General features: G+C 35.2%; 1 protein-coding gene across 1 annotated transcript in view; it reads left to right on the top strand.

Moving 5' to 3' along the window:
• Window positions 1-16270, top strand: part of LOC149570686 (pyruvate dehydrogenase E1 component subunit alpha-3, chloroplastic-like) — a 40620-nt gene extending 24350 nt beyond the window's left edge. The window contains exons 2-3 of the mRNA XM_089823230.1: window positions 14678-15458; window positions 15850-16270. Coding sequence (XP_089679356.1) covers window positions 14678-15458; window positions 15850-16127 — 1059 coding nt within the window. The 3' untranslated portion in view covers window positions 16128-16270. The remainder of the gene's footprint in view (window positions 1-14677; window positions 15459-15849) is intronic.
• The last annotated feature ends 256 nt before the right edge of the window (window positions 16271-16526 follow it).

The following is a 16526-nucleotide window of genomic DNA, read 5'->3' as shown; positions in this document are numbered from 1 at the left end:
TATACCAGACTTTCAGTCTGTAATTAATATAATAGATATTTAGATATTATCTATTAGATTGAAATAATAAAAGCAATTAGAGTCTCTATCAGAGGTCCTTTACATTAACATGGTATCAGAGCCATCTTGATAGAGAAACTCAATCTCAGAATTATTAATATCAGATTTTAAATATCTTCAATTCAAAATGGTGAATCATGTAAGGTTAGAGGATAGACTTGAAGGAGCTTAAAATTTTGCGTTATGGAAAATTCGAGTTATGATTGTACTACGAGAGATGGATTTAGAAGAATATATAGAGTCAAATAAACCAATACTAGAAAATGATCCAGATAAAACATGGAAGAGGCACAACAACAAAACCATGAAAATTATTATAGATTCTGTGAAGGATCACATTCTCCCCTCTATATCTAGTCTTAAAAAAACTTTGGAGATGTTTTGTACAATTAAGAATACTTTCGAAATTAACAAAACTAGTTGATTGCTAACATTGAAGCAAGATCTTCTATATATCAAAATGAATAATGGAGAATCAATTACGTCTTATTTCTTAAGAATTTCCAAGTTGAAAGATCAACTTGCGACTATTGGAAGTCAAGTGGATGACAAAGAACTTAGCATTATAGTCTTCAAAGGACTACCACTATCTTGAGAAACTTTTATTCGTGGTCTAAGCTCTCAACTTGATCTTCCTAAATTTAAACTAATTAAAAATGAATGCACTCAAGAAGAGTCAAGATTAGTTTCTAGAGTAATCAGTGTAAATCAAGAGGGAGACATTCAAGTGCTTTAAGCTAATACCAACAATAAAGAAAAGAAAGGTAAATTGAAACGAAATAGAAAGGTATTCAATAAATCATACAAGAAATGGGATTGGTCAAAAGTACAATGTTTCAAATGTGACAAATTTGGTCACAAACTTCTGTCCAAAACAAAGGAGAATTCAAGCAGCTCTAGCAGAAATCAAAGAGGAAAAAGATGAAAAAGAAGAAAACTTCGCATTTTATCTAGCACTCTCAAGTGAATTAAACTCCAACAAAAATACTTGGATTATAGACAGTGGAGCATCACGTCATATCACAGGCTTTAGAGATAAATTTGAAAGCTTCAAAGGATACTCCTCTGAAGAACTAACCATTCAAGACAACTCTACACACCCGGTTATAGGTATTGGATCATATTCAATTCAACTAAATTCAGGTATTACTCTTCAACTTAAGAATGTTTTATTTGTACCTAGTATGAAAAGAAATTTGGTCTCTATCTTCGGTCTTGCTAATGAAGGGTATTGAATCACCTTCCAAGAAGATAAAGTTCTATCTTGGTCAAAGAATTCAAATATCAAGAAAGTTATATCCATTGGATCTAGAGATGGAAGTTTATATGAACTTTGTAACCAACAAAACTTAGCTCAAAATCATGAAATATCAAACACAAATGAAATATGACATAGAAGACTAGGTCACCTTTATTTCTGCGCTTTATCATCAATAGAAAAAATTGTAACAGGGTTACCTAGCTTCAAACCTGATCATTTAGGCATTTGCAAAGGATGTGCCCAAGGTTAAAACACAAAAAAATCCTTTTCCAAAAGTGTACACAAATCAAATTCTGTACTTGAACTTATTCATACAATTAAGAATACTTTCGAAATTAACAAAACTAGTAGATTGCTAACATTGAAGCAAGATCTTCTATATATCAAAATGAACAATGGAGAATCAATTACGTCTTATTTGTTAAGAATTTTCGAGTTGAATGATCATCTTGTGACTATTGGAAGTTAAGTAGATGACAAAGAACTTAGCATTATAGCCTTCAAAGGACTACTACTATCTTGGAAAACTTTTATTCGTGGTCTAAGCTTTGAACCTGATCTTCCTATTAGTTTCGAGAGGAATCAGCTTAAATCAAGAGGGAGACATTCAAGTTCTTCAAGCTAATACCAACAATAAAGAAAAGAAAGGTAAATTCAAATGAAATAGAAAGGAATTCAACAAATCATACAAGAAATGAGATTGGTCAAACGTACAATGTTTCAAATGTGACAAATTTGGTCACAAACTTCTATCCAAAACAAAAGAGAATTCAAGCAGCTCTAACAAAAATCAAGGAGGAACAAGATGAAAAAGAAGAAAACTTTGCATTTTATCTAGCACTCTTAAGTGAATTAAACCCAACAAAAATACTTGGATCATAGGCAGTGGAGCATCACGTCATATCACAGGCTTTAGAGATAAATTTGAAAGCTTCGAAGGGTACTCCTCTGAAGAAGTAACCATTGGAGACAACTCTACACACCCAGTTAAAGGTATTGGATCATGTTCAATTCAACTAAATTCAGGTATTACTCTTCAACTTAAGAATGTTTTATTTGTACTTGGTATGAAAAGTAATTTGGTCTCTATCTCCGGTCTTGCTAATGAAGGGTATTGAATCACCTTCCAAGAAGATAAAGTTCTATCTTGGTCAAAGAATTCAAATATCAAGAAAGCTATATCCATTGGATCTAGAGATGGAAGTTTATATGAATTTTGTAACCATCAAAATTTAGCTCTAAATCATGAAATATCAAACACAAATGAAATATGGCATAGAAGACTAGGTCACCTTCATTTCTGTGCTTTATCATCAATAGGAAAAATTGTAACAGGGTTACCTAACCTCAAACCTGATCATTTAGGCATTTGCAAAAGATGTGCCTTAGGTAAAAACACAGAAAAATCCTTTTCCAAAAGTGTGCACAAGTCAAATTCTGTACTTGAACTTATTCATATTGATCTATGTTGTAACAAATGGTTTTTCCGAGTCTTAATTAACAACAAACATATTAAAAAAAATACAGTTATTACTTCATATTCATAGGAAGATAGTTAAATCAGTTACGTTCATATGAATGAGATTAATAGTTAAAATCAGTTAAACAAAATTTCATAACTAATAATTGAAAACACAATCAATGAATTTACCATGGAAATTAAAAACTACATACCAAGGAATTTGAGTCCGAAATCAATCTAGGGATGCTTCTACAAACACCCAGGTTAGTCCACAAATACCACTATATCAATATCAAATGATGATTACCATTAAATACCACTATATCAATTAGGGCATCACATACCGTTTTATTAATCAGGGCATCAAATACCATTGGATCATTTATGGCATTAGATACCATTGTATCAATTAGGACATCAAATACCATTGGATCATTTAGGGCATCAGATACCATTGTATCAATTAGGATATCAAATACCATTGGATCATTTAGGGCATCAGATATCACTGTATCATTTTGGGCGTCAGATACCATTGTATCACTTAGGGCATCAGATACCATTGGATCATTTAGGGCATCAGATACCATTGTATCAATTAGGACATCAAATACCATTGGATCATTTAGAGCATTGGTGCCATTGTATCATTTAGGGTGTCAGATACCACTATATCATTTCTTTTCTTCCCATTGCTAACTGTGGCAATAACATAAAATTAGAAGATATGTTCATAATCATTATTCATATAAATGAAAGACTGAAATATCAAACCTATAGATATATTCCATATTCAGTTGGAAGGTCAACCAATCTAATGATTACCAATTACATTGACGAGAAAGGTTGCTTACATCAAAGGAGATAACTGAATTCAACGATGTAAATTAATCCATCATAATATCATAAAAGTAAAAATACTTATTATCGATAAATGTTTGAATGCTCAACTTATCTTTATCACATGCATGTCTAGATATCTTGTGGAGGGGGAACATTGTCAGGGGCTTAACCACCCAACCTCGGACCATAACTTATCCCCACACAATCTCTAATGAGAAAGGCCCTCCCTACTCGGAAATAAACATGAAGCAACTTAACCAACGATTGAGCATCCTGGTATCAAGAACTAAACAATGGACTACTATTAGTTGACTTAGATGTTTAGATGCGATTATTCATTTCTGATTTATGTTTACTTTATTGTGCAGGAGTATTTTTATTCTCATCCTTCATCTCGACCATGCTGGTCCTCATGGATGAATTCTTGAGTAATTTGATCATTGTTTATAAAATACAGTCATCTCAATTATGCCCAAATCCAGTCCAAAGCATTACAGATGAAACTTATATTACTTTCCAGTAGCAGTCCGCTAATGACAGTGCTTTGAAAGGTAGTGGAGTGGGATCATGTAAGTCATGCACTATAATCCATATGATAAAGAAAAGAATAGAGATTAAATGCTATTGTCATGAAGACGAGAACCACAATTTATACCTTAGAACAAATGGTAGCAGCTAATGGCCACATATCTTTCTCATAACAAACCATAGTATCACTTATTTATTCTTCATCATTATGAGAGCTCTATAATAGGAAAAACAATATAGGTTACTAGCATGATATGGGATAAAGAAAACCGGGTTAAGAGAGGAGAAGACTAAGTGAATCACCATTGTTGATGTAAGTATGTGTGTATAGCCAAAATGAAAGAAAGCCTTTGCATACGAATACAATTGACCTAGACTACAGCGATACGTAACTCAAATGTACCGATACCCATCTAATTCCATGCATATTTAATAAATGAAAATAATAGGGAAGCATCCCAGTCCGACATACAAGTTTACATATGCTAGTGTTGACAATAGGTTAAACACGTGATCTAGGAAATATATGAAGTTGCGGCAAAGATTAAGGCTCATCAAAAACCATGAATGAATAAATAATTTACCATATCAAAGAACCATAAATGATGCCATCAGGAATTGAACTCGTATTGTGGGTCATGCTTAGCTCGTTACTGGGTGTCTGGTTTGTGGTCAAATCCACCATACAAGACGAGGATGCCTCGTCACTCTACAACCTGAGAGAATAATTTCATTCCATATCAAGATCACAAATGCTAAGATAGGACTGCAATCCCGTTTCATGCGAAATCAGAGTAAGAGATTTAAAAATGATTGATCTCCAATCGAGAGCAGGTTGAGGTGTATCTATCTCCACGGCAGCAAGAGTCTCAAAACTAAATAATCAATCCATACTGGGTTATAAAAAGAACAAGAAGGTGGCGTTGGAGGAGTTACAATACCAATAAGGAGTCATTGGCATAAATAATTAAAATGGCCATCTCAACTTATAAGGCCCGATGGAAATAAAATAGAATATGAAAGGTTGACACGCATGAAATAATATTAGACCACCGTCAAGGTCAAAGAAATAATAGTCTTAGTATTTAGCATCGTGGTATCTATAGATCCTATATATGTATGTATGCATATATGTGTACATGTGTAAACCCCAACCATATATTTCTTTCGTATGCACCAAATATCAAGTATGCATATACATCCTTACATATATAAAGTTGGTTTACGCATGTACGAATATACATGTATGCACATGTATAGATATGTAGGTATCATGATGTCAATATGATAAGACATGATTATACATCAGAAGGCTCCAACTGACAACACAATTACAAAGGTACAAACTCGTTCAATTCATGCTTAGTAATCTCTTTTACTATTAAATGATATGTGATTTAACAAGTTAGCTCATGGTCGTCTAATGTACACTCTTACTTGTCTAGTCGTTATCCTTAGCCTAGGTGGTTCAAGGCTTGTACCTATTTGCTCAGTAATGGTGATGCCCCTCTATGCCCGATTGCTTTCTGACAATGCTTCCACTCCTTTGACGTGCTCCCTATAAGGGAATTCCCTGCAGTTAAATCATATTACCATAACAAGTTATTAATCATAAATAATCATAACGGCTAACCACCTTTTCAATTTCATGAATTCATGATAAATAATCAACTAGCATGTTTTCTTCATATGAAATCATAACGACTAACTATCTTACCATCTCCTAGGATCATAACAAATTTAATTGTCAACTGACTTCATGTGAACCTCAACGGCTATATAAACATTTTAAATTGGGTTGAAAATTGAGATGTAACATATGTGGTCCTGTATCTGTACTTTCCCTGAATGGATGTCTCTATTATGTGATCTTTATAGATGACTATTCTATGAGAACTTGGATCTACTTCCTTAAAAAAAAGGAATCAATTGAAGTGTTAGCTAAATTCAAAGAATTCAAAGCCCTAGTTGAAAATCAGTCTGGAAAGAAAATCAAAACCTCAGATCATTTAATGGAGGTGAATACATCTCAGAAATCTTTAAAGATTTTTGCATTACTATTGGGATTAAGAGGGAGTTTTTTGTACCATATAATCCTCAACAGAATGGAGTCGCAGAACGAAAAAATAGATCCATTATTGAATTAACCAGAGCTATGATGCATGACCAAAATCTTCATACCTCTTGCGGGCTGAAGCTTCTAATATTGCAGTTTATATTCAAAATAGATGTCTTCACTAAATATTGGAAAATACAACTCTTGAAGAAGTATTTGCAGGCATAAAACCAGACTTAAGCCATCTAAGAATATTTGGGTGTCTTGTTTATATTCATATTCCTAAATAGAAGAGAAAAAAATTAGAACCATTTGGATAGAAGGGTGTACTCATCAGATATAGTGAATCAACCAAAGGTTACATGATCTATGTCCCTGGTCAAAGAACCATTGAAGTCGGTAGAGATTTAAAATTTGAAGAAGACATTGCCTTTAATCTTTCAAAGAACATTGATGAATTATATGCAGAACCTAGTACTGAACTAGATGAGGATTTTTCAATAGAGAATGAGAGGGAGAATGATACTGAACATATTACACCTAGTATTCCAAATTAAGAGAATACTGAAAATCCTAACAATTAAAAGAGACCATTTTGGGCTAGAAAAATGATAGAAGAAAATCATATAGAACCTGATGAAGTAGTTAGAGAAAGCAAGAGAACAAGAAATCAATCATGCTATGTAGCACTACTCTTTGAACTCATCAAAACAGAGTCTTCAAATGTCAAAAAAGCCTTATCAAGCAAATCTTGGAAAGATGCAATGATTGAAGAATATCAATCAATACTAAAAATGACATATGGGATGTTGTACCGAGAGCGAAGAATAAATTGTCTCTTCTAAATGGCTATACAAAATCAAGCATGCACCGGATGACAACATTGAAAAATACAAAGCTAGATTTGTAGCTTGTGGATTCTTGCAGAAGGAAGAAATTGATTATGAAGAAACATTTGCTCCAGTCGCTTGGTACACATCTGTTAGGACTATCATAGCAATTGCAGCATCCAAAGGGTGGAGGATACATGAAATGGATATCAAAACAACATTCCTAAATGGTGAAATTGAAGAAGTATATTGAGCCACCAAAAGGATTCATCACTTGTGATAAAATATTCTCATGTGTGTAAATTAAAGAAAACTCTATATGGCCTTAAACAAGCACCCAGGGCATGGTATGAAAGAATAGACAACTATCTCACAAAAATAGGGTATTCCAAGAATGAAGTTGATCCTAACATATATTTCAAAATAAATGGGGATGATATGATTATTCTTGTATTATATGTTGATGACTTGCTAATAATAGGTGAAGAGCATCTCATAGCTAAATGCAAACAGGAACTAACAACATAATTTGATATGAAAGATCTAGGACTTCTTCATTACTTCCTAGGTCTAAAAGTCTGGCAAAAGGAGAACTACATTTTTTTAAATCAAGGAAAATACACTGTTGATATTTTGACTAAGTTTGGAATGATGGATTGTAAACTAGTTATTGCTCCTATGGAAGCTAACTTACATAAACAAAAGAATGACGCATTTGAATCTGAACCTACTGATTCTACTTACTACAGGCAGATCATCGGATCACTAATGTACTTGGTTAATACTCGTCCTGATATCTGTTATGCAACTAATACGTTAAGTCAATTCATGTGTGAGCCAAAGAAGATACATCGTATGGCAGCTAAGCACATCTTACGATACCTAAGAGGTTCAGTTGGTATGGGACTCAAATATGATCAAGTTGAAATCAATCCTCATGGATATTCAGATTCTGACTGGGCCAACAACTCTACTGAATGTAAGAGTACTACAAGATGTTGTTTCAGTCTTGGATCTGCAATGATTTCTTGGTTTAGCAGAAAACAATCTTCAATTGCCTTAAGCTTCACTGGAGCAGAATATATAGCATCGTCCATGGGAGCAAGAGAAATAGTTTGGTTGTGAAAGTTGCTAGTTGGGTTGTTCAAGAAACCTTTGAAGCCAACTATCATTCACTGCAATAATCAAAGTTGTATCAAGCTTTCAGCAAATTCAATTTTTCACAATCGATTTAAGCATATTGAGATACCTTATCATTACATTAGGGATATGGTAGATTGAGATGTTATCAAATTGGAGTACATAAGTACAAATGAGCAAACAACAGATGTTCTTACCAAGCCTCTTGTCAACAATCTTCACAAATCCTCATAGAATGAACATTTGATTCTGCCACTTTAACTAATGCATCCTCAACATGTCTTCAACCATAATCCAGGCCCGCGTAATGATTCTTAGCCTCACTGAAAAGACACAATGCAATTACTGGCTGTGAACCAGAAACTCGCTCTGAGAATAGTCTCCAAAAATTTTTCTATAGCTCATGCAAATCTTCATACCTTGTTCTACGAACATAGACATAGCATCAGGACAGGCAGGTTCTCGAATATACCTCTAATTGTGAAGAATATAACTCTTTGACCACAAACTTCGCCAAATGGATCTTCCTTTGCAACTTTGGGTAAACTATCCAAAAAATTGATATGTTGACATCAATGACAAACACTTTCATGAACGCAACATATAAGCACTCAAAGATCTCTCTATCAATCTGACAAACTCCCCCATACAATTGCATCAAGCACTCATGCTCAACAATCTCCTCCTTTGGCATCGATGACAACATAGATGAAAAACATTAAGTACCATGGACACAAAAATATATAATTTCCTAAGCTTCCTTTACTCCCCCATTCATGCTGCCCATAAATATAAACATACATCACTCTCTCAGATGGGTTTTAAAGAGTATTTCATGTTCTAATCACAACCATAAAGTACATCTCTCCCATTGATCAATATGCATGAAGAAGGTGTAATCTTCTCCATACATAGACATCAATGCTTCTCTCCCTAAACATCAAAGAAAATGTTCGTGTGCTATTCTCCCCATTGACATCAATAATCATCAATATTTTTCATGTATTACTCACATCTTTGGCCAAAAAGAATGTTTTTCATGTATTACTCTCTCCCCCATTGACATCAATGGCAAAGGTGCCATTATGCCAACACAATCATTTCCAAAACAATCTCTAAAAGCTCACAAGTGTCTAAAGGCACTATTGAATAGCAATTCCAAGCGTCCTTGATAACTCATCTCAAACACAGATACTCCCCCATAGGAGAAGCATCTAGCATCCAATCCAGACAAAAAAATAGTGCTCTGATCATATTGAACTGATGCAATCTCTGCATCAACTACTCTGAAGAAGGTTGGGGAATCACCCCAAGCATACCTCTCAAGTATTCAAATGTATCCTTAGCTAAAGGTTTTGTAAATATGTTTGCTATCTACTCCTTTGTGCTAACATATTCCAATTTGATTTCTTTCTCTGCTACATTTTCTCTCAATAAGTGATACTCAATTGAAATGTGATTTATCTTTGAATGTAACACTGGATTCTTTGACATGCTCACTGTGCTTGTGTTATCACAATGTATGACAACATGCTCAGTAAATTCAATTCCAATGTCTTTCAACATCTACTTCATCCAAATTATCTGATTACAATTGTTTGTTGCTGCTATATACTCTACCTCTGCTATACTTTGTGAAATGCAATCTCATTTCTTGCTTAGCAAAAAAACCAATCTTCCTCCTAAAAATAATGCTTCATCGATGGTGTGTTTTCTATCATCCACACTTCTTGCCCAATCAGTATCAGTGTAGGCACACAATGTGAAATCATGCGATTTGTCATACCATAACCTATAATCTAGAGTTCCTTTCAAGTATATGGAAATTCTTTTTACTGCTACAGGGTATGCCTCTTTAGGTTCTACCTGAAATCTTGCCACAATCCCAACTGCATTAGCTATATCAAGTCTAGTATTATCAAATACTACAATCCACCAATCATAGATCAGTATCTCGTTTGTTCTGCACTAGGGGATTCATCTTTGCTCGATAATTTACATCTTGTCACCATAGGTGTTCCAATAGGTTTACAATTTTCCAATCCAAATCTTTTCAACAAATCCTTAAGATACTTACCTTGTGATATAAAAATCTCATCTTTATTATGAACAATCTGCAATCCCAAGACATATTTCGTCTCACCATACTCATCTCAAATTCTTTCATCTCTTCTAAAAATGTCTTGCTAGCTTCATCATTACTTCCAAAAATAATGCCATCCACAAATACTACAACAATCAACACACCATCTTCGTTTTTTTTTAAGTACAATATACTATCACCATTACCTTTCACAAATCCCAAATTAGTCAAATGTTTATCCAATCTTGCATATCAGACTCTAGGTGCTTGTTTCAGTCCATATAATGTTTTCTTCAATTTACAAACCATATCTTTTTCTTCTGTCAATGTAAAAAAATAAGTTATATATTTAAAACAACTCTCAATATCTTTATTGATTTTGAAACATGTAATCAATAGATGCAACAACCATAGAAAAATAAACATGTACAATCACACTAGATATGTTCACTAGGGAAACCCTTGATCAAAGGGAAAACCTCGATGGGAATGATGCCCACAAGATGATGTACTAATATAAAAGTTTCTTGTGAAAGGGTAGACACTTTTAGGAGCCAATGAAATACAATCAATACATACGAGTCCTTGTTAGGAGACTTTGAATCCCTGTCAAGAGATTCCAACCCTGTTAGGAGTTGAAAGGAGGACAACTAAACCCATTGTTCAAATAGCCTCAAATTGTCTTCACTAAACAATCTTCAGGCTAACATATCCAAGTTCTAAATTGACTAAACAACAAATTCTTTGCTAATACAGTTCCTTTGAAGCTCATAGTACATTCTCAACATCAATCTTTGCTCATAATTTGCATCCAAATCTCGTAGAACATAATGATCTCATAGATAATTACAACCAAGAAAACAACCTTTTGTTTATACCAAGTCCTAATACTTGATTCAGTATGCTTTGAGGCTTTCCCACTTTATACTAAATAATATAGGACCACATTAAGATATTACAATACACGTTACATTACAATTAACACTTCCCATAAAGATTTTATCAATAGTCGGCTTCTTGGGAACAACATTTTGGATAGTCTTCACAAATCCTCACAGAATGAACATCTGATTCTGCCACGTTAACCAAAGCATCCCCAACATGTCTTCAGCCATAATCCAAGCCCAGTTAATGATTCTCAACCTCACTGAAAAGGTACAATCCAATTACCAGAAACTGTCAACCAGAAACTTGCTCTAAGAATAGTCTCCACCAAACTTTCTGTAACTCACGCAAATCTTTATAACTTGTTCCACAGACATAGAGATAGCATCAGGACAGGTTCCTGAATATACCTCTAACTGCGCATAACATAACTCTATGACGATGAACTTTACCGAACAGATCTTCCTTGACAACTTTGGCTGAACTATTGAGAAAACTGATATGAGAAAACTGATATGTTGACATCCATGACAAACACTGTCATGAATGCAACATATAAGCACTCAAACATCTCTCTAATAATCTGACAAACTCCCCCATACAACTACATCAAGCATTAATGCTCAACAGGCCTGTCATGGGGCCAACGTTTTAACAATTTATACCATCAATATTATTATGATCTCAATTGTTTCCCTCGGTGGGTCATAGGTCACATAATTTTTGCTGAGATTGAGATCTGCCCCTGGGGGCAAAATTCCTTAAAATCGATTCTTTCTCGAAGCTATCAGATCTCCTGAATCCATTTGAATCAAAGTTTTTGGATTTGATTTTGTAAATCTTTTAGCATCAACATTTCGTATCACAATTCATGATTCTTTCTTTCATATTTGGATCTTCAGTTTCATGTCATTTTACCTTATAGATTGTTGTCAAGAAGCCCAACTGTAATTTGTGTTGTCAAGTCTCTGTCATAGAGGATAGTGGACTATTTGTTTTATGCTTATGGAGGTTTTGGGATGGTATGGGATATCTTGGAATCTTTATCAGCAGTTGAGACAACTTCCGACATTGATTCAGCTCATTCAGGACCTCTGAGAGATATCTTTGTTGAATAGGCAAAATGAATGTGGATATGGAATCAAATGTTGGATTTGATAAGCGTGTTAGACAGCCTTTGAATTTTTTTATAAAAGAACAAGCACCTAATGTTTAATCCAGGTGCAGAAGTTACGGCCTGGGGAAAATCTGGATAAAGTCTTTGACAAAATAGGTGAACCCTAATTTGCCAGCAGGGAACTGGAATCTGACCCTGTGGACCTGCAACTCACAAAGGGACATATGAGTCATTTACACTTTCTGGGCTGCTAGGGAACTGGAATTTGGATAATGAAGAGGATTAGTTGATGCTTTGTGTTATGTATTGACACTTTGACACTTTCATTTGGCTCAATTGGAGGGACTGTTACAAAACTGTATTCTAGTGAATTCATTACTGGAGTTTTCTTCCCATATTTTCTTTAGGTCAAACAATGTTGCCATGGTTCCTTCTTGTATATTTTTTAGCTTGTTTATATCATTGCAAGTTATTTTGAGCATTATTTGGCTTCCATTTGAGTTTGCACTAGTATGCAATGGTTGTAGCATGTGAGGGGTTGCAGATTTTTGCAAGATTATTAGGATTGTTTCCATTAATTGGATTAAGAAAATTCCATCCATTCTACTAGTATCTGTTGAACCATTGGGCTTGGTGTGACTCTGCTAGGATTATCTTTTGTTGATGAGCATAAGTGTTGAGTATTCACCCTTGTTTATGGACCACTCTTTCCTGTTTCTGACCCCTATTATATCTTTGACAGAATCTTAGATGGACAGTTGAAATACACTCGATGTCTTGAAATTGGGTTATAGAACCATTGCAGTAGTATTCGATGGTTGTAGAAGGTGTTGGGTTGCAGATTTGTGCAGGGTTATTTTGATTGTTACCATTAATTGGATCAAGAAAAATTCCATCTGTTCTACTAGTATTTGTGTTGCACATCGGAACATTGTGCTTGGATTATCTGTTGTTGATGAGCAGCGGCGTGGAGTAGTCACCCTTGTTTATGGATCTTTCTTTCCTGTTCCTGAACCATAACTTATCTTGAGGGAATCCTAGATGGGCAGTTGAAATAGAATTGATATTTCAACATTAGGTTATGATTGATCTTCTAAAGCTGATCGTAAAAATTCTTGACGTGTGAAAAATACACAATGCAGTATCTAGAATTACATTCACAAACATTGATCTGAATAAGACACAGGTTTCCATATGCTTCCAGTTTTCTTAATTGAAAATAGCAGTGTTACCTGGATTGGGTTTCCAATCCCAAATAGCAGTATCCTGGAAATGGGGACCGCACCGCAACGGGGATGGGGGACAACAGGAAATGTTTCGTAGCTGTCTTTGAATAGGTACAAAAAAGGAAATCTCTGGTCCTTGGAGATGACATCAACCTTTACCAGGGACAGCTGACCATCCTGGGGATGGCTAGGGGTGCTAGAGAAGTCCCCTGACGTCCCAGGAATGGTTGGCCATCCCTGGCAAAAAACAACACCAAATAAAAAAATAAGCCACTGAATAACAAGACATGGTTTATGCATTTTGAATTAGATTGCGTTTGTAACATTTACTGGCTGAAATTGTTGTTTGTCTAGCATTGCCTATGATACCTTCCTGTGCATCATCACACATAATAAAATCCTCTTTATTTTGTGAAATATTTTTATTTTTAGAAATTTTAAAACTTGTTTTGTTGGTTTATACAAAAGGCGATTTGACACAAACTAAATTTTAATAAAATTTACAGCTATCTATGAATGTGGCGTTTGGCGTACTAAACTAGTTCATCTGTGGCATTTTCTGTTAGAGGGATCTACGTAGAAAGTTATATTAGAATTACTACTGTCATTCAAGCTGTCTCCTTTTACAGGCTAAGCGAGTTTTAAATCTCTGCATGCTTATTTCAGAAACACCGACATTCCATGAAATATGATGAATGTGTCTAGATCTATCATTTTTTCATATGGATACATTTGAAAATTCAGATGTCCTAGTAAGTTTTAAACTTTCCCTAATTTTTAAACAGCCATCCCCTCTTCCATCTTCACCCTCCCCTAAGATGGCCAAAACAAATCTCTCCTGGAAACCTGTTTACCCATCCCCCTGTTCTGGTAACTCGGGTAACTTAGAAAAACGGTCATGTTATAAAATAAATATCTGGGTTTAGACAGATATCCTTTCGTCTGAATTCAACAAATATTGCATAAATATATCCAGTTTCAAAGTCAGATATGCATTTTTAGAGAAATCTTGATGGTCTGATAAATATCTACCATGTTGCCATCAGGTTAAATTTCAATGTCGATTGCAGTATATTATTGCATTGTTCGATATGCAGATATTTTCGTAAAATTTATTTATTTAGTGTTCTGAATTTTGTATAAAAAACTTCTGTCTTTATCGAGAATGTGTAATGATTTCTTCCAGCTGGTCACCCGGGAGGAGGGTTTGGAACTATATGAAGACATGGTGCTGGGAAGATCTTTTGAAGACATGTGTGCCCAGATGTATTACAGGGGGAAAATGTTTGGGTTTGTGCATTTGTATAATGGGCAGGAGGCTGTTTCATCAGGATTTATCAAGCTCCTAAAGGCTAAGGATTATGTTTGCAGCACTTACAGAGACCATGTCCATGCACTCAGCAAGGGTGTGCCTGCACGTGCTGTCATGAGTGAACTCTTTGGAAAGACAACAGGGTGTTGTAGAGGTCAAGGAGGTTCTATGCACATGTTTTCTAAAGAACATGGCCTTCTTGGTGGCTTTGCATTTATTGGAGAAGGAATTCCTGTTGCTACTGGAGCTGCTTTCAGCACCAAATATAAGCGTGAAGTGCTCAAGGATGACAATGCTGATGCAGTTACAGTTGCCTTCTTTGGAGATGGGACTTGCAATAATGGACAGTTCTTTGAATGCCTGAACATGGCTGCTCTTTGGAAACTTCCAATTATTTTTGTTGTGGAGAACAATTTGTGGGCTATTGGAATGTCCCACGTTAGGGCAACTTCAGTTCCGGAGATTTGGAAGAAAGGACCTGCTTTTGGGATGCCAGGTGTTCATGTTGATGGGATGGATGTGTTGAAGGTAAGAGAAGTGGCTAAGGAAGCTATTGCCAGAGCAAGGAGTGGTGATGGTCCAACACTTGTTGAATGTGAGACATACAGATTTAGAGGTCACTCATTGGCTGACCCGGATGAACTTCGTGATCCTGGTATGATTGGTTTGGTCTATTTCAATTTTCAACTGTGCCTTTGCTACAATAAATGGAATATGCACCTTGTAGATTTACACTAGAACTTTTCCTTTTAACATTTGTTTTATTAACAAAACAGATTCTCTTACTGATATCCATGGCAATCACAGCAGAAACTATGGCATGACAAAATTACATATCCAATTTGAGTCTTATTTTTTTGCAGATTTACTGCATTAGTCTCTTAAGTAATCAAATAGCAGATTACTGTGCTCTCGAACATCCTTAGTGATACTTAACTGTAACCATCCACTGTTTTTTATTTTCAAGTCAGCAAGAGGAGGCACCCTACAGTTATTGATATGTAGCTGGTTATGCATATGTGACATGTTTTCCTTTGCTATTGCAGCGGAGAAGGCTCACTATGCGGCAAGGGATCCAATAGTATCTTTAAGAAAATACCTTGTAGAGAATAATCTGGTCAATGAATTAGATTTGAAAGCGATTGAAAAGAAGATTGATGAGATTGTTGAAGATGCAGTGGAATTTGCAGATGCAAGCCCTCTTCCACAACGTGGTCAGCTTCTTGAGAATGTGTTTGCAGATCCAAAAGGCTTTGGAATAGGACCGGATGGTAGATACAGATGTGAAGATCCTGGATTTACTGCTGGCACAGTGCAAGTTTAAAATTGCAATTAGATATTCCTTTCTTTCTTCAAATTTTGAAGGTAATCTGGAAGCTTCTCAGACACCCAAATCCACAAGATAACAAGATCACTGTAACATTCTATTTACTTAAGATTCATTTTATTTGATGTATTCTTTACCTATTAACTTGTAAATTTGTTGGTCTCACTCTGACTAATTTTTAACCATAGTTACACCGCCCTGGGGGTTGGGGGGATGGTGGAACGGGGGGACAAGTTTCCGGGACGGGGGGACAGAGGGGCCTTAATTTGGGGGGGACAGGGGGACGGCGACGGGGGATAGAAGGGGGGTATATATATATGCATATGGTACTTAAAATGCTAGTGATGAAAATATGTATTGCAATATAAGATATCAAGATGTAAAAGAGTAAATACT

Source organism: Cupressus sempervirens, chromosome 3 (assembly GCF_028749045.1).
Source record: "Cupressus sempervirens isolate cs-2001-9-10 chromosome 3, ASM2874904v1, whole genome shotgun sequence".
NCBI classification, from domain to species: Eukaryota; Viridiplantae; Streptophyta; class Pinopsida; order Cupressales; family Cupressaceae; genus Cupressus; species Cupressus sempervirens.
This window is presented reverse-complemented; position numbering and strand designations above follow the sequence as displayed.